The 27,176-nt window shown below is 43.7% G+C and overlaps 2 protein-coding genes across 2 annotated transcripts; both read right to left on the bottom strand.

Annotated features, from left to right (window-relative positions):
• Positions 1-357: 357 nt before the first annotated feature.
• Positions 358-11,761, bottom strand: LOC311107339 (myotilin-like; the record flags this gene model as incomplete). Its single annotated transcript, XM_084149823.1, has 9 exons — positions 358-488; positions 2,886-3,019; positions 3,251-3,416; positions 3,503-3,710; positions 5,771-5,903; positions 7,486-7,523; positions 8,805-8,906; positions 10,350-10,497; positions 11,073-11,761. 9 exons carry the CDS (start codon positions 11,759-11,761, stop codon positions 358-360), a joined length of 1,749 nt encoding a protein of 582 aa, XP_084005949.1.
• Positions 11,762-18,234: 6,473 nt separating this feature from the next.
• Positions 18,235-24,005, bottom strand: LOC311107666 (palladin-like; the record flags this gene model as incomplete). The annotated part of the gene is made up of 7 exons (XM_084150189.1): positions 18,235-18,407; positions 18,542-18,661; positions 18,820-18,843; positions 19,069-19,210; positions 19,723-19,788; positions 23,604-23,754; positions 23,998-24,005. 7 exons carry the CDS (start codon positions 24,003-24,005, stop codon positions 18,235-18,237), a joined length of 684 nt encoding a protein of 227 aa, XP_084006315.1.
• Between the last annotated feature and the right edge of the window lie 3,171 nt (positions 24,006-27,176).

The raw sequence follows: 27,176 nt of genomic DNA, 5'->3' as shown, positions 1-27,176 counted from the left end.
GACAGCATTTGACAAAAGGTCTGTGTCAAGTCAAGTGCTCCGGCCAGGAAGGCAACACCACACTAAGAGGATGTGCGGTTGGGAAAGCCACATCTGACCAGCCTGCCCTTGACACAAAACCGTAAGGGCTCAAACTAAAGTGCATTTGACAAATGCGGGGTCTGGTGAGGTGTCCTGGATTGAGACTGAGGCAGTGTGGGTAAAATGTGAGAGTCCATCTACCTGCTTCCTCAAAACCTCGATTGGTTTCCTCCCCAAGACAGACAACAGGACAGCCTCAGTGGACGGACAGACAGGCAGGTATAACAAGGAGCACAACACACATCCACGGGTATTACACTGCTGGTGTCGTGTTGTCTAGAGCTCCTCGCTCTCGTACAGGGGGGCCGTGTTCTGGGGGGTGGGGTCTGGAGTCAGGACAGGGAGATGGCTGAGGAGGGGGACTTTAAAATGCTTGCCTGTAGGGGGGGCAGTCTTGTTGGTGCGAGCTGCAGAGAGAGGAGTAAACAGAATGGAATACAAAAGGTCAAGATATATTCAGAAAAGTCTCCTTGAACCTCTAATGCAATAATAATAATAATAATAATAATAAAATGTTGCGTTTGAGCCAGGTAATAAAACTAAATGAAAATAAAGCCGGTCAATGTAAATATTACCAACCTTTTCTTTTAAAACCATCAGAAATGTTTGGACCTCATCTACAGGAAGAATGTGCTGCTATCCTAAGAGATTTTCCTAAAATAACTCCAAAAGATACACTGCTCTGGTATTATGGCTTGTACAAGAGCCATTGAGGCATGCCTGTGCTGTGATCATGGCGTCGCTGCCCTCTCTGCTGTATTAAGCACCATCTCCAGTTACAGGTTCAAACCTTGGGGGTCGAAAGACAAGCTTTCCTTGTGGCCAGCAGAGTGCCCGGCTAAATTGTGCTGCACAGTTGGGGCCTGATATCGTCGCGATGAGACAATCATACGAATAAAGAAGAGTCAGTTTTTCCATTTAGTAACCCTGCGCTGAGAGGACAGAGCAAGTATATGCACTCTCTCTCACCGATCAATTGCAGACTTTACTTCTTCAGCTAGCTAGGCTGAATAGAGGTAAAACTCAATATGGCTGCTCTCGGTCCGCATAACAGATGGCATGTTATGTGATCGAGGAGAAATATAATAGCCAGCCAGGCACAATGAATACAGCGGCCCCTCATTTTCCTAGTGTGGGGATCTATTTTCTTATAACTAGATGTGATGCCTAGCTTAGAAAGAATGCATTAATGATTAAACATAATAGGTTTGTACTGTACTGATATAAATTGTTTAACATAACAAGCTGTGATTCATGTGAGGAATGTAGGGTGAGACAGACTTGTGATTCTCACAGACACATACACACTGCCTCTTTGTTAGACCGCGCTCAAGGACATGTGTTCTGCTACAGTGGAGAGGAACAGACTATGTCTGAAGTTGCAAAACAACTAAACACCTGGCAACAGTGAAGCGCCAAGGGGATGGGACCAGCCTGTGCGCCAACGATAGGCTGAGTAAGTCTAAACCACGCTCACTCTCTACTCTGATTGGCCAGCAGGGAGCGGGAACTATCTCTGTCAGAGTATTTAGGGAAGAACTTAGAACAATGGATCAGTTCTCTGAGTGCCCTGCGTGGTATTTCAGTGGACCCGTATATACGAACATCATATTTACCATTGAAGTGTTTTGCATTAATTAAAATACTAGTCTATTTCAGAAGATGTCTATTGACCTCTTTTGTTCCTAATACCAGATTTGAATTGACGCAACTTAACAATAGCCTTGTAATGATACATCTGCTATGGGTTTCTCTCAGCCTTTACAACCTGCACCGCCATGGCAACTACTATATTTGCAGGATGGCGGGAGAAATGACAGGAAATTGTCCCCTCTCCATTGTAACAGCAGAAAGTACTACAAATATTGAGTAACAGACCATTTCCCGTTGCTGCTACAGTACAACACTGGTAATTTAGTGGTGTAAAGTACTTAAGTAAAAATAATTTAAAGTACTACTTAAGTTGCATCTGTACTTTACCATTTATGTTTGACAACTTTTACTTCACTACATTCCTAATTAAAATAATGTACTTTTTACTTCATACATTTTCCTTGACACCCAAAAGTACTCATTACATTTTGAATGCTTAGCAGGACAGGAAAATGGTCCAAATTCACACATTTATCAAGAATACATCCCTGGTCATCCCTACTGCCTCTGATCTGGCGGAATCACTAAACACAAATGCTTAATTTGTGAGTGTGCCCATGGCGATCCCTAAATAAATAAAAAAACACTGCTCTCTGGTTTGCTTAATATAAGGAATTTGAAATGATTTATACTTTTACTTTTGATACTTAACTATATTTTAGCAATTACATTTAATTTTGATACTTAAGTATATTTAAAACCAAATATTTTTTGACTTTTACGCAAGTAGTATTTTACTGGGTGACTCACTTTCCATTTTCTATTATCTTTACTTTTACTCAAGTATGACAATTGGGTACTTCTCCCACCACTGTGTATAGTACAGTAGTGTAGTATGCCGTTGACATTTCAATGCCCTGTCATAGCGGACATTCTGAGTGCAAGGTTACAGCGTTGTCTGTCTCTCTGATGTAAACAGTGTGGTAATCCCTGCCTTTGTCCCACTAGTGCAGATGTCAGCACACTATTAGCTGTGAAGGGCCACAGGAGGTTGATGGGCACAGCATTTATGTGGTGTTTATGAGTTTAATTCTTGAAACACATACAGTAATAGGTAATGGACAGGGATCAGCCAATTAGATCTCTTAACTAAACACTGTGTGGTGTGATAAGCACAGACACACACACATGCGTACAAACGGTCCACTTACTTCCTATGTCCAGTCTGGCGTTGCAGGTAGACATGCCGGCCTCGTTGATGGCAGACAGGGTGTACCAGCCTGCATCAGATTTTACCAGCCTCTCAATGAGCAGGCACTGACTTCCAGTGCCATCCTGGTAAAGGCTGGAAGACACACCAGGCCTGGGTTACTCCCTTATGGAATCAACGGCCCCGCTCACAGCTAATACCTCTCACTTATAGCTAACAGAGGTTCACCTTAACTAGCAAAGCTAAATCAGCTAATTAACAAACACATTTCAGCTAGATTCAAGTCAGCTAACAGAAATTACAATCTCTACTGTGAGTATTTCTCCTTCTGAGAGGATTCAAACTTGGAATTGAAGCTCCACCCACCTCATCCTGGTGGGGTCAATGCGCATCATTTCTTTGTCCTTCTTCCAGAAGAGCTTTGGTGGAGGGGAGGCAGCCACCTTACACTCTAACCTCACTGTGTCTCCCTCCAGGGCACGAGAGTTCATCATCTTCTGGACAAAGGTGGGGGGGCGAAGCACCTCCTGGGCTGAAGAGGAGAGGGGTTGAAGCAGTGTTAGAGCATCATTGCTAAGAGATTATTTGACAGAATACAGTAGTCAAAATAGCCCTTACCGATAACCTCCAGTTTTATGGAGAAGCGGTTCTCCCCAGCGCGGTTCCTGGCAATACACTCGTAGACACCGGCATGATGCACAGTAACGATCTCAATGATGAAGGAGTGCATGCCCTTCTCACACACCAGCATCTTGTGGTAGTCATCCGGGCGAATGGCCTTCCCGTCCAGGTACCAGGCCACGTCTGGGGTGGGCAAACCTCCCACCTGAGGACACAGCCAGGGGTGTATTTGTTCAACAAACAGAAGAAAATGGAAACAATTTGTTGCAATATGTTTTCCTACAGTGTGTGCTAATAAATACAACCCTGGACACAGCCTTGATGAGCGAGTGACCCAGGTAGAGTGTGGACTAGGAGGTCATAGGGGGCTTAGTGCAGGGACCCTGAGTAGGGGTGTGATAGCTCAGAGGAGGAAGTGGATGAGGGGGGAGGAGAGTACAAGGTAGCTTTTAACAACCTGGTTATTCTGTCCAGATGTGATATTGGGTTTCATGTTTGGACTCCAGAGGCTTTAATTACAATACACTTGAATAAATTGTTGCATGAGTCCGTGTCAAAGTTTAACGAGGTCTTTACAGAAGATACCTTAGCAATAAGTTCCTACATAGGAAATGGATCCCAGCTGTAAATGTTGAATGCTAGCTACAGTGGCTTGCGAAAGTATTCACCCCCCTTGGCATTTTTCCTATTTTGTTGCCTTACAACCTGGAATTAAAATGGATTTTTGGGGGGGTTTGTATCATTTGATTTCCACAACATGCCTACCACTTTGAAGATGCAAAATATTTTTTATTGTGAAACAAACAAGAAATAAGACAAAGAAACAGAAAACTTGAGCGTGCATAACTATTCGCCCCCCCCAAAAGTCAACACTTTGTAGAGCCACCTTTTGCAGCAATTACAGCTGCAAGTCTCTTGGGGTGTGTCTCTATAAGCTTGGCACATCTAGCCACTGGGATATTTGCCCATTCTTCAAGGCAAAACTGCTCCAGCTCCTTCAAGTTGGATGGGTTCCCCTGCTGTACAGCAATCTTTAAGTCATACCACAGATTCTCAATTGGATTGAGGTCTGGCCTTTGACTAGGCCATTCCAATACATTTTAAATGTTTCCCCTTAAACCACTTGAGTGTTGCTTTAGCAGTATGCTTAGGGTCATTGTCCTGCTGGAAGGTGAACCTCCGTCCCAGTCTCAAATCTCTGGAAGACTGAAACAGGTTTCCCCTCAAGAATTTCCCTGTATTTAGCGCCATCCATCATTCCTTCAAATTCTGACCTGTTTCCCAGTCCCTGCCAATGAAAGATGGATGGTGTTCTCGGGGTGATGAGGTGTTGGGTTTGCGCCAGACATAGCGTTTTCCTTGATGGCCAAAAAGTTCAATTTTAGTCTCATCTGACCAGAGTACCTTCTTCCATATATGTTTTGGGAGTCTTCCACATGGCTTTTGGCGAACACCAACGTGTTTGCTTCTTTTTTTCTTTAAGCAATGGCTTTTTTCTGGCCACTCTTCCGTAAAGCCCAGCTCTGTTGAGTGTACGGCTTAAAGTGGTCCTATGGATAGATACTCCAATCTCCGCTGTGGAGCTTTGCAGCTCCTTCAGGGTTATCTTTGGTCTCTTTGTTGCCGCTCTGATTAATGCCCTCCTTGCCTGGTCCGTGAGTTTTGGTGGGCGGCCCTCTCTTTACATGTTTGTCGTGGTGCCATATTCTTTCCATTTTTGAATAATGGATTTAAATGGTGCTCCGTGGGATGTTCAACGTTTCGGATATTTTTTTATAACCCAACCCTGATCTGTATTTCTCAACAACTTTGTCCCTGAGCTGTTTGGAGAGCTCCTTGGTCTTCATGGTGCCGCTTGCTTGGTGGTGCCCCTTGCTTAGTGGTGTTGCAGACTCTGGGGCCTTTCAGAACAGGTGTATATATTCTGAGATCATGTGACACTTAGATTGCACACAGGTGGACTTTATTTAACTACTTATGTTAGTTCTGAAGGTAATTGGTTGAACAAGATATTATTTAGGGGCTTAATAGCAAAGGGGGTGAATACATATGCACACACCACTTTTCCATTATTTATTTTTTATAAGTAATTTCTTTCATTTCACTTTACATGAAATCCAAATACACATCCATTTAAATTACAGGTTGTAATGCAACAAAATAGGAAAAATGCCAAGGGGGATGGATACTTTTGCAAGGCACTGTACATAATGTATTTGATTAACATGCATGACTAAACCGATTACTGCTTATCCAGTGCTGTACCTTGAAGTCGATCCTGCAGAACCTGCCCTCCTCCACTGTAAGGTCCTGGGGGACCTGGATGAAGCGCGGGGCGTAGCACTTCTCCTGGATGGCCGAGCCCTCGTTGCCATCAGTACCAGAGTGGTGCTTTCCCCTAGAAAAGAGTGTGGAGAAAGTGATAGTGAGGAGAACGTGAGAGAGGAAGAGGGAGGGGGTAGGAACAGAGGAGCTCTCATTCATAGCTGCTCCGATGGCTGACTTCGAATGAGTGAGTTTCCATGCAGACAAAAGAGCTTGCTCTTCTCGTCTTTTCAGGTTCACAGAGCAAATTGAATTAATTGACAACAGCGTCAAATGCTGCATCTCCATTCATGCTGACCGTCGGTACAGAAAACCCCATTAACATTGACATAAACAAATGGCCAACATGGATTCTAAGCCAACTCACTTCATGTAGCACAGCATGTGCCCTTCACCTTCCGACTGTGCATCATAATGGGAAGACAAGGCAATCCCAGGAAACATCAGTAAGGAAGACATCATAGCCATAGAGACTGGGAGACATGTCAGCTCACTCAGTACATGGTCTATTATTGTCTCGCTTACAGCATGGCCGGGGGGAACCGGAGCCTGTGGTAGGCAGTGGAAACGGTACACAAACACACGGCAGCGCCAGGAAACTCAACCTGGATCAGACAACCCGCTACCCAGCCCCAAGCCTCAGGTCTCATTCACCCTCACGTGGAGCACTCTGCCCCTCTTTCTGGTCTCCTCATCTATGGCTTTATTATGTAATGCGGTACACATTCGGTACAAGCAAAACTATTTTGGTGTTCAACATTCCCAAGTTCTCCCAGGTCACCCCTCGCCGCCGCACACTCCACTGGCTTCCAGTCGAAGCTCACATCATCTTCAAGACTCTGGTGCTTGCCTATGGGTCAGGCTATGCTCAAACCCAACACCCCAACCCGAGCACTCCTTTCTGCCACCTCTGGTCTCTTTGCCCTCCCGCTCAGGGGAAGCTCCCGCTCAGACCAGTCAAAGCTCTTCTCTGTGGAACAAGCGTCCACCTAAAGTCAGGACAGCAGAGTCCCTGCCCATCTTTCGAAAAGGTCTGAAACCCTACCTCTTAAATAAGTATTTTAAATATGTCACCTAGATATCTTAAAGGAGTAGTTCACTATTTTACAACTTGATGTTAGACGGTTCCTCACCCTGAAAGTAGTCTATGGGCCAAGAGAAACTGTAATCCATGATTCAGTTCTTTAAACATCCACTACAAACTTCAGCTAACCTTAGCCACCACAAGCTAACAATCAATGGAATTGATCGGGTCATGTTTAAAAAAAAATTATGTCCAAATCACCCGAAATCAATTCAAATCAACTCGATATTTGGTTTGATGTTACTTAAAGGTGATTTGGCCATAAAAAAAGAAAAAAACATGCCCACATCACTTCCATTAATTGCGGTGGATTGGTTGCAGTGGCTAAGGTTAGCTAAAGTTTGTAGTGGCGGTTTAAAGAAAACTGAACCAGGATTACAGTTTCTCCTGGCCCATAGACTACTTTCAGGGCGAGGAACCATCTAACGTCAAGTTGTAAAATAGTGAACTACTCCTTTAAGATGAATGCACTATTGTAAGTCGCTCTGGATAAGAGCGTCTGCCAAATTACAAAAATGTCAAGCATTATAAATGTATGCACATGCTTTTGCCGACCGTTGGTGAAATGTACCATATTCCTCCGGTGTTACGTCCCTCTGGTGATTCTCGCTGCAAGATAGAGGACAGAGAGATTTGGGAATTACAATTTTGCCATGTGTAAAAGCATTCACATACTGTATATAGAGTGATTCATCCCTGCCTGTACACTAGCCAACACTAAAGCTCACCCATTGTTTTTATTTTTTTGTATTTTACCCCCTTTTTCAATCTTGTCTCATCGCTGCAACTCCCCAACGTGCTCGGGAGGTGAAGGTCGAGTCATGCGTCCTCCGAAACATGACCCCGCCAAACCGCGCTTCTTAACACCCGCCTGCTTAACCCGGAAGCCAGCCGCACCAATGTGTCGGAGGAAACACTGTTCACCTGACGACCGAAGTCAGCCTGCAGGCACCCGGCCCACCACAAGGAGTCGCTTGAGCGTGATAAGCCAAGTAAAGCCCCCCCCGGCCAAACCCTCCCATAACCCGGATGACGCTAGGCCAATTGTGCGCCGCCCTATGGGACTCCCGATCACGGCCGGTTGTGATACAGCCCGGGATCGAACCCGGATTTGTAGTGACGCCTCTAGCACTGCGATGCAGTGCCTTAGACCACTGATCCACTCAGGAGCCTAGGGCAATAGGGGTGGCTGGATGGGGGGGCAGGTAGCTTAGTGGGTAAGAGCGTTGTGCCAGTAACCGAAAGGTCGCTGGTTCTAATCCCCGAGCCGACTAGGTGAAAAATCTGTCGATGTGCCCTTAAGCAAGGCACTTAACCCTAATTGCTCCTGTAAGTCGCTCTGGATAAGAGCGTCTGCTAAATGACTAAAATGTAAAATGTAAATGGAATAGTGTAGGGGGCTAGGGGCTAAGCCTGTGCTGTGGACACACGTGTTGTACCATTGTGTGTGGTCTCTTTCTGGCATCCTACACTACATATCCCTGGGAGAATGCTGCTTTGGCACAGTCTTCACACCTGCTATTTCTAGCTGCATTCTTAGAAGAGGGCTGTGGTGTTATCTCTTGTGACTGATGAGGACAACAGAGCCGGAGCCCAATCCCATTGTGTGAGGAGGATTGAGGGCTGATGGACAATGACAGGGGACTAGTCACACACAGTACAGGGAACATCCCATCTAAACCTCACATAGTATTAGTAACAGCGGCTCCAAGCCTGACAAACTTATGCTCTGTATTAGCAGAACATCAAAGACATACAGTAACATGGCAAAAGCATGGATCCTTGAAATACAATGACTTGAGCTAAGTGTATTGTACCTCCTAAAAAGAACTTCCTGCAAATCAAATGGGCTGTAATAGATGATATAGAAGGGATATGAGTAGATTATACCTGGTCGAGTTGTGAGTCGGAGGAATTCTCAAAGTCAAAGACAGAGGCAGCGTTATCTGGACCCAGCAACCGTCGAGCCATGCGCTCCTCATATGACAACTTCTGTCAGGGGACAAACAGGAAACCAGCCAATGGTCAGCCAGTATACTAGTACCATTAAACTAGCCAATGGTGAGCCAGTATTATGTTTAGTACCAGTAAACCAGCCAATAGCCAGCCAGTGTAGCGGACATAATGAGGTAGCCCCGACTAAGACTTCAAAGTCAGTGTCGGCCAAACAGGGAATTTCCTCTTGTTCTAAAGGTCAAGACCTTGGTTTCTCCCGTGGGAGACCCGGGTTCAAATCCCTCCGGTTACACCAGTATACTATATAGTACCCGTAAACCAGCCAATGGTGAGCCAGTATACTGCAGCGGGCCAGTAAGCCCCAATCATAGACTTAGATAGACAACTCGTGCCCAAAAGCCTGTTTTAGCATGGGAAACACCATTGAGAACTTTCACCATTTTGAAGTACTCAATTCGGTGGGAAATCCTATAGGTTAAGGAAGGATCACATAATTCCATCCAGGTCATCAGGAGGGATCAGCCAATGAATTATACTTGTGAGAAAACATTCCATAACTGCAGGTGGCAGTAAATCACCAACCTTGGCTTTATACCTGTTCAAACACCACACTCCAGGTGGTAGTATGCACCCTTTCCGTTTGTTTACAAACTCATAGACATAGTAGAGGAAGAAAATGTACTACTTCAAAATGGAGATGGCCTTAATGGCACTGTCTGTGCTCTCATAGATGCCATAATGGGACAGATACAAAGATGAGTTGTCCATCTAAGTCTATGGTCCCAACTTACTCATTGGAAGCAATATGATGGAAGCTCCAACACTGAACTGCTATATCTATTCAGAACTGCAAACATCGAAGGTTTATGGATAAGGTGGAAGGGGTAGGGAGTGAATTGGGACCGGCTGTGCCTGTAGGTCTGTCCATAGAGCAGCCTCCAATGTTATTGGGTCTACTTCAACACAACAGCTGCCGTGTGTTGATCATAGTACACTGGTCCACTAAGTCCCATTGATTCCACTGAAGCCTCTATTAATTGGAAGTTGGGTTCTACTGAAGCCATCTATTCAAAGTTCAGAATCACTCTTGATGCACATGGCATCAAGAATATTGCATGTCCTTGAGGCTACAAGGGGATGACACATTATGAATCCATATTTCCCTCTTGCATAGTTGCCACATTGTGATATCAAATGGCTGATGATGTATGGGTTCAAATCAAAATGGGAACCACATTTTCTTGTACAGCATTCATGTGGTATTGGAGTAAACAAGCAGTTGTAAAAAAGCACTTATTTAATGTGGTTTGGGAATAAACTAAGACAACATTTAGATTATAACATCTGTCTTAACTCACATCACAACATACAGTATATTATACATTTCTGTATCCACATCCGTACATACAGTATATCCACACAAAAATGACAAACACATCGCTGCCCACTGACTCCGGGTCAGTTGATTATAATGGATACCTGGCTATTTCTCCTGCGGGCCTCTTTGGTGCGTAGCTTCTTCTCCAGATCCTGGATCAGGGCGTCCTTGGAACCCTGGATCTGCTCATCCGAGTTGTGGGACACTGGCTGAGGGACAGGGGCCTTCTTCAGGATGAGTTTGGGAAGTCTGGAGAGGGAAAGACAGCCAGAATATTAATCGACCATTAATGAGTGTACAAAACATTAAGAACACTTGCTCTTTCCAGGACATAGACTGACCAGGTGAAAGCTATGATCCCTTATTGTTGTCACTTGTTAAATCCACTTCAAATCAGTGTAGATGAAGGGGAGGAGACAGGTTAAATAAGTATTTTTAAACCTTGAGACATGGATTGTTTGTGTGTGCCATTCAGAGGGTGAATGGGCAAGACAAAAGATTTAAGTGCCTTTGAACGGGTATGGTAGTTTGTGCCAAGAACTGCAAAGCTGCTGGGTTTTTCACACTCAACTGTTCCCTGTGTGTATCAAGAATGGTCCACCACCCAAAGGACATCCAGCAAATTTGACAACTGTGGGAAGCATTGGAGTCAACATGGGCCAGCATCCCTGTGGAACGCTTTCGACACCTTGTAGAGTTCCTAATGGGGGGGGGGGGGGGGGGGGGGGGTCCTAATTATTGGTATACTCAGTGTATGGTGAATGGCTATTACATACTAGCTGATTTAGACGTTTTATTCACCGTTTCAAAATACAGAAACTCACATGTTTGGGGTCCCTCCGTAGCTAGGAGGCAGAGACACGCATGAGGGAGGAGGAAAGGAGGGCTGTGGCATGGAAACTGTGGTGAGAGTTAGGGAGTGGGGAGACTGACTCATAGGCAGGCTGTGAGTAGGGAGAGCCATGTGCAGGGGGGCATCAGAGCGGGCCTTGGGCAGGGGGCTGGGAGGGTTGGAGGAGTGTGGGGAGCGAGCTGGTGATGGAGGCTGGGGAACAGACATGGGAGCAGGCTTGTACTGTGGGGTGGACTGAGAGGGCAGGACAGAGCAGAGGAAGGCAGCCGAAGAGGACTGGGGCTTGGGCTCAGATGGGGCTGGGACACTGACACTGGTGTTAGCACTGGGGACCCTGGGGGTGAGGGTGATAGTGGAGCGCATGGGGGCGCGGGAGGAGGACACGGGCTGGGCAGCAGCGGAGTGAGGAGGAGGGTCACGGGGGAAAACCGTCGGCTGTGAGAATGCAGGGGTGGAAATGGGGGAGCTCAGATTGGAGGAGGAGGGAGAGGCCTTGCTACTGTTCCCGTTGGGCTGAGGCAGAGCCTGGGCGACGTCGTAGCTGGGGGCCTGGAAGGCCGGCTGGGACTGGATAAACTGGCGTGGCCGTGCATAGTTGAAGGCGCTGGGGGCAAAGAGGCTCGGGGTGAAGGTGGGCAGGTCGGCCACACTGCTGCTCATACTGCTGCCTCCAGAGTCTCCTGAGCTCTGGAAGCTGGGCTTGCTGGGAGTGAACAGTTTGGGGGTAGTTTTTCTTTCCACAGCCGGCAGGGGTGGGGTGGGCGTGCGGGCTTCAGGTGACCTATGGCCCTCTGAGCAGTGAATCCTCTTTTCACTCGGACTGAACGGCTCCTCTAGGGTTTTACTAGGTGGCTGCAGTGCAGGCTCTAGAGACCTGCAAGGAAAAACACTTTGGTAACTTAAATTTGCATTACTCAAGTTAACTGGATAAATGGTGACCATAGAAACAACATTCCTTACTACAGTAAAATTGTTATACCCATGCTCAGCCTTGAAGGTGGATCCATGCATGTTGAGTGCCCCTTTTTGCATAGTAAATAGTCTGAGTAAATTCACCATAAAAAGTTTAATGTGCTGTATGTTTTGGCTTGCCTTACTCACTGAAAGGAAAAATTACTTGAACACAAACACTGTCCACATGACCTACAAGAGTAGCGGACACACGTTGCCGTATGTAGCTATTAAAGTTTGAGGGGCTAAATCAGGAGCCTGTAGTGTTGACTGACATTAGCTGGCAGGTGCAGTTAATTTATAGCTAACCCCGACACCCTCGGCCAATACTGTGACGAGCATTTCAAATCCCAACCACCGTCAACAGATTCACGCAGGGTCTAACCCATACTACTAATTTCTACTCACAATGCTAAAGACAATTCAGAAAGAAATACATAATCAAACAGATTTGATTGTCTGACTTGTAGAATAACAAGTCTTACCAGCTCTGCAGACTGCACATGATCTGAAACTCTAATAGTTCCAACTGAATAAGCCCTCCCTCCCCTTTGGGAACAGTGGAATGGTATGACTGTGATCTAACAGAAAGGGGACACTGGAATATAGAGATATGCTATTGAGTGCTCTGGTCCTTTCAGAGCTTTGTGTGACTGCCTGGAAAGCAGCCAGTTTTCCTCTTGTGGAAAAAGGGATCTCCCTCACTGACATTCAAATTCTTTCCATTTTGAGGGGAATCAATAAAGTAAAGAGTGAGAGTTATGTTGATTGATAGGACAGGTAGCGAGTCCAATGTAGAAGAGCGGACTGTTATTTTTATTTTTTATTTTTTGTGGACATAATGCAAACCTAATCACAGATCAACATAGTCTCAGCTAAATTTACTCTCAGAATCTTAGGGAAAAGGCTAGAGTCAATACAGTATATTTGGGGATTTATAGCTTAGTGAACCAACTACACCACTAACACAATGTGCCCTTGCTATAAACTAGGAGGGTATTCAAGTATTCCTAGCATATCCAAACTAACAGAAATGTGAGAATAGCCTTAACTCAAACCACAACTCACTCAGGCTTTAAAACACATTTCTAAAAGAATTTACTAAGGAATCAAATTCCACATTCACTAAGGAGCAGCACCAAGTGCCTTGTACACTTTGGTTAGCCCTCGATCACGACTCTGTTCCATTACACATAAGAGTCATTGGACTAAGGCGTCTTCTGTACGGGGGATTTTTGTTAAAAGCCTGGGTCTGAACATTAACACTCATGGCTTGCAGTATGGTTTTGGAAGCATAAGGACCTTATTTTTCATATCAGAAAAACACATTTCAAAAAACTAAAACGGTAAATTGATACACACCTTTATATGGTTAGTGTTCCCACACTGCCATATCTCCAAGTTACAGTGCGTGTTTACCGAAGAGGGACCACCTGTGCTAATTAGCATGCTCTGAACACCTGTGTGTAAAGGAAGGCTGCCAGAAACATGTCACTGAAAAATACTGTCGGCTGCAACTGTGATAAAACCGGTTAAAATAAGTGTGTATTTTGCATTTGTGAAATTATTTTGATGTGATATGAAAATAAAGGGCTTTCTGTTTCTAGAACCGTATCGCAATTAAGAATCAATTCACGTTTAGATAGAGTATTTGGCTGCCAGAGCCAGTCTACCTTTGAAAATAACATACACTATATATTCAAAAGTATGTGGACACAAATTAGTGGATTTGGCTATTTCAGCCACACCCGTTGCTGACAGGTGTATAAAATCGAGCACACAGCTATGCGATCTCCAGAGACAAACATTGGCAGTAGAACTAATAACTAACAACAAATAATAACAAGATAACTAATAATGTAAGCATACTGTGTCCATAATAAGTATTTTGTGAAAGAGCACAGTTAGAAAGATATGGCATATAGAAGCAAACCGGATGGACATCATGAAAATGATCGGAGAGGTTGAGAGTAGAAGATGTTCAGGAGAAAAAAACTAACAAAATATAATTATTGTAAAATTGACTGTGTCCATAAAATGTAGATAGTAAGTATAAGCTGGAAGTAGAGGGCTAAGCATTGTTGTTCACTAGTTTACTCCAAGTAGGGAAAGGGTGGCGGGGTTGGAAAGTAATAAAGGGGAATATATATTTTTTAAGGATATGTATGTATATATATATATATATATATATATATATATATATATATATATACAGTGAGGGGAAAAAAGTATTTGATCCCCTGCTGATTTTGTACGTTTACCCACTGACAAAGACATGATCAGTCTATAATTTTAATGGTAGGTTTACTTGAACAGTGAGAGACAGAATAACAACAAAAGAATCCAGAAAAAACGCATGTCAAAAATGTTATAAATTGATTTGCATTTTAATGAGGGAAATAAGTATTTGACCCCTCTGCAAAACATGAGTTAGTACTTGGTGGCAAAACCCTTGTTGGCAATCACAGAGGTCAGACGTTTCTTGTAGTTGGCCACCAGGTTTGCACACATCTCAGGAGGGATTTTGTTCCACTCCTCTTTGCAGATCTTCTCCAAGTCATTAAGGTTTCGAGGCTGACGTTTGGTAACTCGAACCTTCAGCTCCCTCCACAGATTTTCTATGGGATTAAGGTCTGGAGACTGGCTAGGCCACTCCAGGACCTTAATGTGCTTCTTCTTGAGCCACTCCTTTGTTGCCTTGGCTGTGTGTTTTGGGTCATTGTCATGCTGGAATACCCATCCACGACCCATTTTCAATGCCCTGGCTGAGGGAAGGAGGTTCTCACCCAAGATTTGATGGTACATGGCCCCGTCCATCATCCCTTTGATGCGGTGAAGATGTCCTATCCCCTTAGCAGAAAAACACCCCCAAAGCATAATGTTTCCACCTCCATGTTTGACGGTGGGGATGGTGTTCTTGGGGTCATAGGCAGCATTCCTCCTCCTCCAAACACAGCGAGATCTGAATCATTCAGATGTTCATTGGCAAACTTCAGACGGCCCTGTATATGTGCTTTCTTGAGCAGGGGGACCTTGCGGGCGCTGCAGGATTTCAGTCCTTCACGCCGTAGTGTGTTACCAATTGTTTTCTTGGTGACTATGGTCCCAGCTGCCTTGAGATCATTGACAAGATCCTCCTGTGTAGTTCTGGGCTGATACCTCACCGTTCTCATGATCATTGCAACTCCACGAGGTGAGATCTTGCATGGAGCCCCAGGCCGAGGGAGATTGACAGTTATTTTGTGTTTCTTCCATTTGCGAATAATCGCACCAACTGTTGTCACCGTCTCACCAAGCTGCTTGGCGATGGTCTTGTAGCCCATTCCAGCCTTGTGTAGATCTACAATCTTGTCCCTGACATCCTTGGAGCTCTTTTTTCTTGGCCATGGTGGAGAGTTTGGAATCTGATTGATTGATTGCTTCTGTGGACAGGTGTCTTTTATACAGGTAACAAGCTGAGATTAGGAGCACTCCCTTTAAGAGTGTGCTCCTAATCTCAGCTCGTTACCTGTATAAAAGACACCTGGGAGCCAGAAATCTTTCTGATTGAGAGGGGGTCAAATACTTATTTCCCTCATTAAAATGCAAATCAATTTATTACATTTTTGACATGCGTTTTTCTGGATATTGTTGTTGTAATTCTGTCTCTCACTGTTCAAATAAACCTACCATTAAAATTATAGACTGATAATTTCTTTGTCAGTGGGCAAACGTACAAAATCAGCAGGGGATCAAATGCTTTTTTCCCTGACGTTTTATATATATATATATATATATATATATATATATATAACATGGGGGATTGGAATGGTCTTACTGAAGAACTCAGTGACTTTCAACGTGGCACCATCATAGGATGCCACCTTTCCAACAAGTCAGTTCGTCAAATGTCTGCCCTGCTAGAGCTGCCCCAGTCAAATGTAAGTGCCATTATTGTGAAGTGGAAACATCTAGGAGCAACAACAGCTCAGCCCCAAAGTGGTAGGCCACACAAGCTCACAGAACGGGATCACTGAGTGCAGAAGCGTGTAGCTCGTAAAAATCGTCTGTCCTCGGTTGCACTACCGAGTTCCAAACTGCCTCTGGAAGCAACGTCATTACAATAACTGTTCGTCTGGAACTTCATGAAATGGGTTTCCATGACCGAGCAGCCGCACACAAGCCTAAGATCACCATGCACAATGCCAAGCGTCGGCTGGAGTGGTGTAAAGCTTGCCGCCATTGGACTCTGGAGCAGTGGAAACGCATTATCTGGAGTGATGAATCACGCTTCACCATCTGGCAGTCCGATGAATCTGGGTTTGGCGGATGCTAGGAGAACGATACCTGCCTCAATGCATAGTGCCAACTGTAAAGTTTGGTGGAGGAGGAATAATGGTCTGGGGCTGATTTTCATCGTTCGGGCTAGGCCCCTTTGTTCCAGTGAAGGGAAATCTTAACACTACAGCATATAATTACATTCTAGACGATTCTGTGATTCAAACTTTGTGGCAACAGTTTGTGGAAGGCCCTTTCCTGTTTCAGCATGACAATGCCCCTGTGCACAAAGCGAGGTTCATACAGAAATAGTTTGTCGAGATCGGTGTGGAAGAACTTGGCTGGCCTGCACAGAGACTGACCTCAACCCCATCGAACACCTTTGGGATGAATTGGAACGCCGACTGCGAGCCAGGCCTAAGTGCCCGACCTCACTAATGCTTGTGGCTGAATGGAAGTAAGTCCCTGCAGCAATGTTCCAACATCTAGTGGAAAGCCTTCCCAAAACAGGAGGCGGCTATAGCAGCAAAGGGGGGGACCAACTCCATATTAATGCCCATGATTTTGGAATGAGATGTTCGGGTGTCATGTAGTATAAGGTCCTTGGACCTTAAGGAGTAACGGTAACATTAGGCTCCTTAAGAGTACATATTGGACTAGCTTTGGTATGCACACTTAAATACATTAGACAATGCTTGGGGTCTCTACAGAGCACTATTACTCTTTAGCCTACTACAAATTGCTATAGAGGTATCACTTTGACACTACACAGCACAGCCACAGACCTTCAAAAACACAATTTAACCAACTCACTGAGTCACTGATATGTCATGCAGAAATGTCAGTACTGTAACATCCAATTAAAAATACAATTTGCATTTACCCATTTAGAAAATGACCACAGTGCATATTAGAAGATTCTACACACTCACACATATTTCGATATATACATTTAAATAGAAAAACAAATCAATTAGACAAACTTTTATAATCAGTTGCACCTGTGACAAATGTATCACCAATTGAGTGATAGAAGAACATTTAAAAAAATCTAACAATAATGCATTAAGCTTACCTGGATAAAAGTTACTAGACTAAAAGTCTCAATATTTCAACTTCAATATAGGCTGAACCACAGAGAGTTGATTGTTTCTGATTTGAGTCGGAGAGCAAAAGGTCTGTATAGATTGTGTACCCCCACGTCAAGTATGCAGAATGACGTGCACGCGACTCTCAGCTGATTTCAGAGCACGGCTGTGCTGCTACCCCTCATTTCCGACACCATAACCTGACCTGCCTTTATTTTAATTTTACATGTCACAGTCGCCCCCATTCGGTGTGCCTCTCTAGCCTACACACAATCATCTATAATAGTGCTATTTAATAACATGGTATAACATGTGTTCCTTGCATTTGTTTCCAATCAAAATTAAGGACAAATAGGCTAAATAAGCCCCTCCCTGTTATTACAATCAGATGATAATCAAACACATCTACAAACCAAACAATCAGCAGCGCTGTAATACCTGTCTTAATTGAGTACTCTCTTACCGTAATTAATGAATGGACACAGAGAATTAGATCATAAAACCTTTCAAACTATGGCAGCCTACCTGCAACTTCAAAACAAGGAAATAGTCCCCTCTTGTGGCAGTTGAATCGAATTGACAGTAGGGAAATATTTTCCTGACATTTACATTTTAGTCATTCAGCAGACGCTCTTATCCAGAGCATTTTTTTACTACTGCCCCCCCGTGGGAACCTCTGCATCTCTGCCATTTCATAGATTACATTTATGTTAATTTCTCCAAAGTACTTTACATATTGATAGGTATTTTGATAAATTAATACTGTCTCACAGAACAGCATACTGGCCCCTCATCTTTCCATTTTAGGGTTTTTGCAGAATATTAGAATAGTTGAACTCACTGTTCTTCCAATGGGGGGTCAATCTCGCAGACTGGGCTCTCGGGCCACTCTGGAGGGGGAATCGCTGCTACTTCTTGCAGTAAAGAGGGGACTTCATCAGGTTCCAGCCTGGTAGACTCTAAGGGCTGCTCATCCGTGCGTGGCTCATTCTCCATCTGCTCTTCCAGGTCTGGACACAGAGACATCACACTGTCAGAATGTATTTCAGGACTGTATGTCGATTAGAGCAGATGAAGAAAGCTGAGTAAAAGCACAAAAGTAGTCTTGTGTGTCTGACCAGTTCTGAAACGAGTCTCTGCTCACCAATGTACACCTCCAGTATGGCGTTGCATGATACTGTTCCGAACGGATTCCCTGCTATACATTTGAACATCCCAGAATCCTCTGGGAATGCCTCGGTGATGACAAGGGTACACAGCTCCTCTATGAAGGAAGGAGAGTAGGGGACACATGAGAATGGCACACCAATACCAGCACCAATGTATCATGTTAATGTTATGTCATTTTATAATGGAAGACACTGGTAAATGTGCCCTTCAACAATAGCCAACAGTGGGCCTTTGATATGATTTCCCACTCACCTGCCACTGATGCAGAAGTAGCCTCTGAAAAAGAAGGAGAACGTTTAGAGATAATTTCTATTTAGTGCCTCCCCACTGGGCACAGACATCAATTCAATGTCTATTCCATGTTGGTTCAATGTAATTTCATTGAAATGACGTGGAAACAATGTTGATTCAACCAGTGTGTGCCTATTGGGTCAAAGGTAATTTTTGGTCTGTGTGTATTTCCCAACCCCGATGGAGCCACCATGCACTGCTGCCACTCACTCTTTCTGAGGATGCGGAAGTCAGCAGAGTCCACTATCTGCTCTTCCTCGCGATACCACAGAACCTGCAGTGGTGGCGTTCCACGAATACGGCACTCTAGAACCACCAACTGACCCTTGATCGTGCTGACATCGTGGAGACACTGGACACGAAGAGAACTGGATCAAAGTGACTGGCTGGCTGCTGAGACTCACATACCACCACCACCACCAAGCCCCTCCTCTCTTAACCTCTCTCCTCTCCTCGCCCTCTACACAAAGAGTGTGTACCCACATGTTTAGGGCACAATCATTAACAAACTGACAAGAACACTTTTGACATATATATATTTATAATACTTTTTTATTATATATATATATTTTTACCTCTGACAGCAATTAAGGCAATGGCCTTTCTCATCTTCTGACTGGAAAGCTATGTCATATGCCTACGTAATCATGAGGAACTAGAGCAGGTGTCAATCCATGTGTTGAATGACAATGATCATAACTCTGTCCACAGTTCTGATGTAAGTAGGAAGGAACCTTCATAGAATGTATGAAGGGCCAAGTCCAATTCAACCTTTGACTCAACCTTTATTTCCAAACCAGACAAATCCATGCTTTAGTTCCATATTCAGTCACCAGATGGGGGTAAAGATGTATCCTGTATTACCTTGACAAAAGTAGGGGCCACTCCACCACTCCCTGAATACTGTTGGGGATATGATGGGCTCTGTGTCTGGATTCAAAAACACAAATAAACACTGTCATGTGTTGTCTGTGGGTACATAACATATTGACAAGGAGCAGTTGAAGGTATATATTATATACAGGGCCTTAACAAAGTATTCACATCCCTTGACTTTTTACACATTTTGTTTTGTTATAAAGTGGGATTAAAATTGATTTGACTGTCATTTTTTGTCAATGATGCAGCCGTTTTCATTGACCTGGCCAAGGCTTTCGACTCAAGGCTGTCAACCACCGCATTCTTATTGGCAGACTAAATAGCCTTGGTTTCTCAAATGACTGCCTCGCCTGGTTCACCAACTACTTCTCAGATAGAGTTCAATGTGTCAAATCGGAGGGCCTGTTGTCTGGACCTATGGCAGTCTCTATGGGGGTGCCACAGGGTTCAATTCTTGGGCCGACTCTTTTCTCTGTGTATATCAATGACGTCGCTCTTGCTGCTGGTGACTCTCAGATCCACCTCTACGCAGACGACACCATTTTGTATACATCTGGCCCTTCATTGGACACTGTGTTAACAAACCTCCAAACGAGCTTCAATTCCATACAACACTCCTTCAGTAGCCTCCAACTGCTCTTAAACACTAGTAAAACTAAATGCATGCTCTTCAACCGAACGCTGCTTGCACCCGCCCACCCGACTAGAATCACCGCTCTCGACGGGTCTGACCTAGAGTATGTGGACAACTACAAATATCTAGGTGTCTGGTTAGACTGTAAACTATCCTTCCAGACTCACATTAAGAATCTCCAATCCAAAGTTAAATCTAGAATCGGTTTCCTATTTCGCAACAAAGCCTCCTTCACTCATGCTGCCAAACATGCCCTCGTAAAACTGACTATCCTACCGATCCTTGACTTCGGCGATGTCATTTACAAAATAGCCTCCAACACTCTACTCAGCAAATTGGATGTAGTCTATCACAGGCCATTTTGTCTCCAAAGCCCCATATAATACCCACCACTGTGACCTGTACGCTCTTGTTGGCTGGTCCTCACTACATATTCGTCGCCAAACCCACTGGCTCCAGGCCATCTATAAATCACTGCTAGGCAAATCCCCGCCTTATCTTAGCTCATTGGTCACCATAGCAACACCCACCCGTAGTCTGCGCTCCAGCGGGTATATCTCACTGGTCATCCCCAAAGCCAACACCTCCTTTGGCCGCAATTCCTTCCAGTTCTCTGCTGCCAATGACTGGAACAAATTGCAAAAATCTCTGAAGCTGGAGTCACTTATCTCCCTCACTAACTTTAAGCATCAGTTGTCAGAGCACCTTACCGATCACTGCACCTGTACACAGCCCATCTGAAATTAGCCCGCCCAACTACCTCATCCCTATATTGTTATTTATTTTGCTCATTTGTACCCCAGTATCTCTATTTGCACATCATCTCTTGCACATCTATCATTCCAGTGTTAATCCTAATTGTAATTATTTTGCACTATAGCCTATTTTATTGCCTTACCTCCATAACTTGCTAAATTTGCACACACTGTATATTATATGTATTTCTGTTGTATTTTTGACTTTGTTTTGTTTTACCCCATATGTAACTCTGTGTTGTTGTTTTTATCGCACTGCTTTGCTTTATCTTGGCCAGGTCGCAGTTGTAAATGAGAACTTGTTCTCAACTGGTTTATCTGGTTAAATAAAGGTGAAATAAATAAAAATAAAATGATCCACACACAATACTCTGTAATGTCAAAGTTGAAGAAAAATGCTAAGATTGTACAATACATTTTTTATGAAAAATAAAACACTAATATATCTTCATTAGATAGGTAGTTAACCCCCCGAGTCAATACAAGTTATAATCAACTTTGGCAGAGATTACAGCTGTGAGTCTTTCTGGGTAAGTCTCTAAAAGCTTTGCACACCTGGATTGTACAATATTTGCCCATTAGTCTTTTAAGAATTCTTGAAGCTCTGTCAAGTTGGTTGTTGATCATTGCTAGACAGCCATTTCCAAGTCTTGCCATAGATTTTCAAGCCAATTTAAGTCAAAACTGTAACTAGGCCACTCAGGAACATTCAATGTCGTCCTGGTAAGCAACTCTAGTGTACATTTGGCCTTGTGTTTTAGGTTATTGTCCTGCTGAAGGTGAATTTGTCTCCCGGTGTCTGGTGGAAAGCAGACTGAACCAGGTTTTCCTCTAGGATTTTGCCTGTGGTTAGCTGTATTATGTTTCCTTTTATCCTAAAAAACTCCCCAGTCCTTGCCAATGACAAGTATACCCATAACATGATGCAGCCACCACCATGCTTGAAAATATGAAGAGTGGTACTCAGTGATGTGTAGTGTTAGATTTGCCCCTAACAACACATTGTATTCAGAACAAAAAGTTCATTTCTTTGCCAAATTGTCCTTCCTCATGATGCCATCTATTTTGGGAAGTGCACCAGTCCCTCCTGCAGCAAAGCACCCCCACAGCATGATGCTGCCACCCTCGTGCTTCATGGTTGGGATGGTGTTCTTCGGCTTGCAAGCATCCCCTTTTTCCTCCAAACATAACGATGGTCATTATGGCCAAACAGTTCTATTTTTGTTTTATCAGACCAGAGGACATTTCTCCAAAAAGTACAATCTTTGTCCCCATGTGCAGTTGCAAACCGTAGTCTGGCTTTTTTATGGCGGTTTTGGAGCAGTGGCTTCTTCCTTACTGAGTGGCCTTTCAGGTTATGTCGATATAGGACTCGTTTTACTGTGGATATAGATAATTTGTACCTGTTTCCTCCAGCATCTTCACAAGGTCCTTTGCTGTTGTTCTGGGATTGATTTGCACTTTTCGCACCAAAGTACGTTCATCTCCAGGAGACAGAACATGTCTCCTTCCTGAGCAGTATGACGGCTGCGTGGTCCCATGGTGTTTATACTTGTGTACTATTGTTTGTACAGATGAACGTGGTACCTTCAGGCATTTGGAAATTGCTCCCAAGGATGAACCAGACTTGTGGAGGTCTACATTTTTTCCCCTGATTTCTTTTGATTTTCCCATGATGTCGAGCAAAGAGGCACTGAGTTTGAAGGTAGGCCTTGAAATACATCCACAGGTACACCTCCAATTGACTCAAATGATGTCAATTAGCCTATCAGAAGCTTCTAAAGCCATTACATCCTTTTCTGGAATTTTCCAAGCTGTTTAAAGGCACAGTCAACTTAGTGTATGTAAACCTCTGACCCACTGGAATTGTGATACAGTGAATTATAAGTTAAATAATCTGTCTGTAAACAACTGTTGGAAAAATTACTTGTGTCATGCACAAAGTAGATGTCCTAACCGACTTGCCAAAACTATAGTTTGTTAACAAGAAATTTGTGGAGTGGTTGAAAAACAAGTTTTAATGACTCCAACCTAAGTGTATGTAAACTTCCGACTTCAACCGTATGTGACTTGTTAAGCAAACTTTTATTCCTGAACTGATTTATGCTTGCCATAACAAAGGGGTTGAATACTTAATGACTCAAGACATTTCAGCGTATTATTTTCTATTAATGTATAAAAAATTCTAAAAACAAAATTCCACTTTGACATTATGGGTTATTGTGTGTAGATCCGTTACACAAAATCTAAATGTAATCCATTTTAAATTCAGGGTCTAACACAACAAAATGTGGAAAAAGTCAAGGGGTGTGAATACTTTCACTAATGACATAAAATATATATTTATTATGAATATGTTTATCTTGTATGTTGTGAGTGAAGGTGTGGTGGGCGAAGCATCAGCATAGCTATAATAGGGTGTATGTCTCTGTGTGTGTGTTTGTGCATGTGTGTGTGTGTGTGTATCAGGTAGGTACCCTCTGGGGGCTGATGCAGAGGGGCTGCACCAGGCTGGAGTGTCTCTGCTGCTGGACCGAGGTAGAGGAAGAGGAAGAGGAGGAGGAAGAGGAGATTGCTCTGGAGGAGCTGGAGATGGTCAAGGACATGCTACTGGTCTTCTTCTGGATGCTTCACACACACACACACACACACACACACACACACACAAACAACACACACACACACACACACACACACACACACACACACACACACACACACACACACACACACACACACACACACACACACACACACACACACAGTTGTCCAACCCCATGTCATTTTACATTTCTCAATATTTAATGTTAGATGTTCTACTGGTTTTCATTGAAAACTTTTCAGCCTAGTCATTATGTCCTTCCAACTTACTGTGCCATGTTTCAGGCTTTTCCAAGGGGGAGTGTCACTGTGTCCAATAGGTGCTGATTTCTATACAGAGGGGAGGGAGAATAAGCAGATGTTTATATGTGTCATACACCAATATCATTATTTCATTCTGTACACCATAGGTCCTAAAGCTAACACAATTCAAGCCTCCATCAGACCAACTGTACACTTCTGTACACTATGTGATCTTACAAATGAAACTAAGGATACTGCACCTTGAGATCCTGCTTCAACATTGTGATGTGACATGCCAAGTTTAATTGTGTGTGTGTGTGTCTGTCTGTCTGTCTGTCTGTCTGTCTGTCTGTCTGTCTGTCTGTCTGTCTGTCTGTCTGTCTGTCTGTCTGTGTGTGTTGCCTCAAAAGCCCACGACTGAGTGATCATCACGGTGGGTAAAGGTTACATAACAATCTATCCATCTGCAGCTCATGTTGCTTACCGCAGAAAGGCACTGTTCATCTCTTTTAATCTCCCACAATCACTCTGCTGATGAATACTGGCATGAGCCTCTGACTATTTATACAGAAAGGGGATCTCATTGGCACACAGAGGGAGCTCAGCTTGGAGCCAAGGCTCTGCAACAATGTAAATCATGTGCTGTTGACTGAACCAGCTCATTCCAGGAAACCCAGAAATACCTAGAAATAGGATACTTCAAGTTATCCCTGTGGAGTATGGACGCAATCCATATACACACACACACACACACACAACACACACACACACACACACACACACACACACACACACACACACACACACACACACACACACACACACACACACACACACACACACACACACACACACACACACACACACACACACACACACACACACACACACACACTTCAACAGCATTAGGGGAAGGTTCAACAACCCATCAGAGTAGCAACATGACACTTCTAAATGCTTTGCATGAAAACAACAACACATATCACTGCGTTGGAGACACACTGCTAAGAGGAAGAGGACAAGCATAACACAAGACACACAAAATATACTTTTCCTTTTCGCCTTCCAGTTCCAAGCGCTAAGACATGTACTGACTGTAACAGAGACAATTATTAACTTGACAATGAAAAGCAGATACATTTTGGCTAACAAGAAAAGGGCTCCACCATGCCACGGCATCGTGAGGAAAACAGAAACAAGTACATGGAACCCTCTGAGGTAATCCCAACATTCCAGAGAGATGGGGATGTTTGTGTGATTTAAGTGGCACCCTTAAAACAGAGGCTCCATTTAACAACAGACAGACTGGACCTCTTGATACGATTGAGTGAGGAGGGAAACCCACCCTGTCACCAGGGAGATCTTCTTCTGACCACCCAGTCTGATCTGATGATTCATCTCCTCAACGTATCAGATACATGAAATCTAACTGTAGTGGAACAATTTGAGAAGTTGATACTCGCGACTAGCAACTTGCAGGCGCTGAGGACGAGCATGAAGACTCAATACCACCCTGTAGCTCAGTTGGTAGAGCATGGCGCTTGCAACGGCAGGGTTGTGGGTTTGTTTCCCACGGGGGGCCAGTATGAAAATGTATGCACTCACTAACTGTAAGTCGCTCTGGATAAGAGCGTCTGCTAAATGACTAAAATGTAAATGTAATTATTTAGATGGATGGCCATATATTTGCATCTCACAGGAGAGAGCCACACCTTATCTGTGGCAATCTCGGGGACGAGTCCTGGAGTCACTGGACTGATGAAACTTGAATCAACTAAATGAATGTTACTGTGAATTAAATTGTCATGTTTGGATTGTTTCAGGAGTTCTCAAAAAGCTACACATTTTGATATGTTATATTGTACTGTAAGTGCTATGGATTTATAGTTACAGAGAAACTGTGTTATTCAGTTCGTCGGACAGCAGACGTGTGTGGTCCAGGGGTGTGGTCCTATCATTTAAATTCAGTTGATTAGATTAGAATCTGGGTGTGTTTTCCTGCTTATTGTTTTAACTAGCAAAGTGCAAAGCAATTTTAATTCAGCTTGGGCATGAGTTTCTGCTTGAATTTGGTTAAAAGGACAGTGAATTCGTTCATACTTCTGAGAACTTGTTAGCAAGTTCCTGTATGTGTGACACACATCGTTTTTTTTCTTAGAGATTATTTTGAACTGAAGACACCTGTAACCACGTTAAGTCTTATTTAGTTGATAGTCATTTACTCTGTATTATTCTGTAATGTATCATGTATTTCATGTACACTGCAATTGTTTGAGTGTTCATTCTTTCGTGACTAATAAATCCTATTAGTTGAATTGAATAAATGCATTCCACATTTTACAGAGTAATTCTGTGACTAACTATATGTTCATAATTTAGTAGTTCTATTGGTAAATATAATTTACACTACACATAGTACAGCGCATTTGGAAAGTATTCAGACCCCTTCACTTTTTCCACATTTTGTTACATTACTGCTTTATTCTAAAATGTATAAAATGATTTTTTCCCTCATCAATCTACACACAATACCCCATAATGCCAAAGCGAAAGCAGGTTTTTCCAAATTTGTACAAATTAAAAAACAGAAATACCTTATTTATGAGACTAAATTGAGCTCAGGTGCATCCTGTTTCCATTGATCATCCTTAAGATGTTTCTACAACTTGATTGGAGTCCACCTGTGGTAAATTCAATTTATTGGACATGATTTGGAAAGGCACACACCTGTCTATATAAGGTCCCACAGTTGACAGTGCATGTCAGAGCACTGAGTGGCGCAGTGGTCTAAGGCACTGCATCGCAGTGCTAACTGTGCCACTAGAGATCCTGGTTCAAATCCAGGCTCTGTCGCAGCCGGCCGCGACCGGGAGACTCATGGGCGGCGCACAATTGGCCCAGCGTCGTCCAGGGTAGGGGAGGGAATGGCCGGCAGGGGTGTAGCTCAGTTGATAGAGCATGGCGTTGTGGGTTTGATTCCCACGGGGGGCCAGTATATATACAAAAATAAAAAATAAATATATATATGTATTCACTAACTGTAAGTCGCTCTGGATAAGAGCGTCTGCTAAATGACTAAAATGTAAATGTAAGAGCAAAAACCAAGCCATGAGGTCGAAGGAATTGTCCATAGAGCTCCGAGACAGGATTGTGTCGAGGCACAGATCTGGGGATGGGTACCAAAACATTTCTGTAGCATTGAAGGT

The sequence above is a fragment of the Coregonus lavaretus genome (assembly GCF_964263955.1).
Source record: "Coregonus lavaretus genome assembly, chromosome: 32".
In the NCBI taxonomy this organism is placed as follows: domain Eukaryota; kingdom Metazoa; phylum Chordata; class Actinopteri; order Salmoniformes; family Salmonidae; genus Coregonus; species Coregonus lavaretus.
Note: the sequence above shows the minus strand (reverse complement) of the source record. Positions and strands in the feature narration are given on the sequence as shown.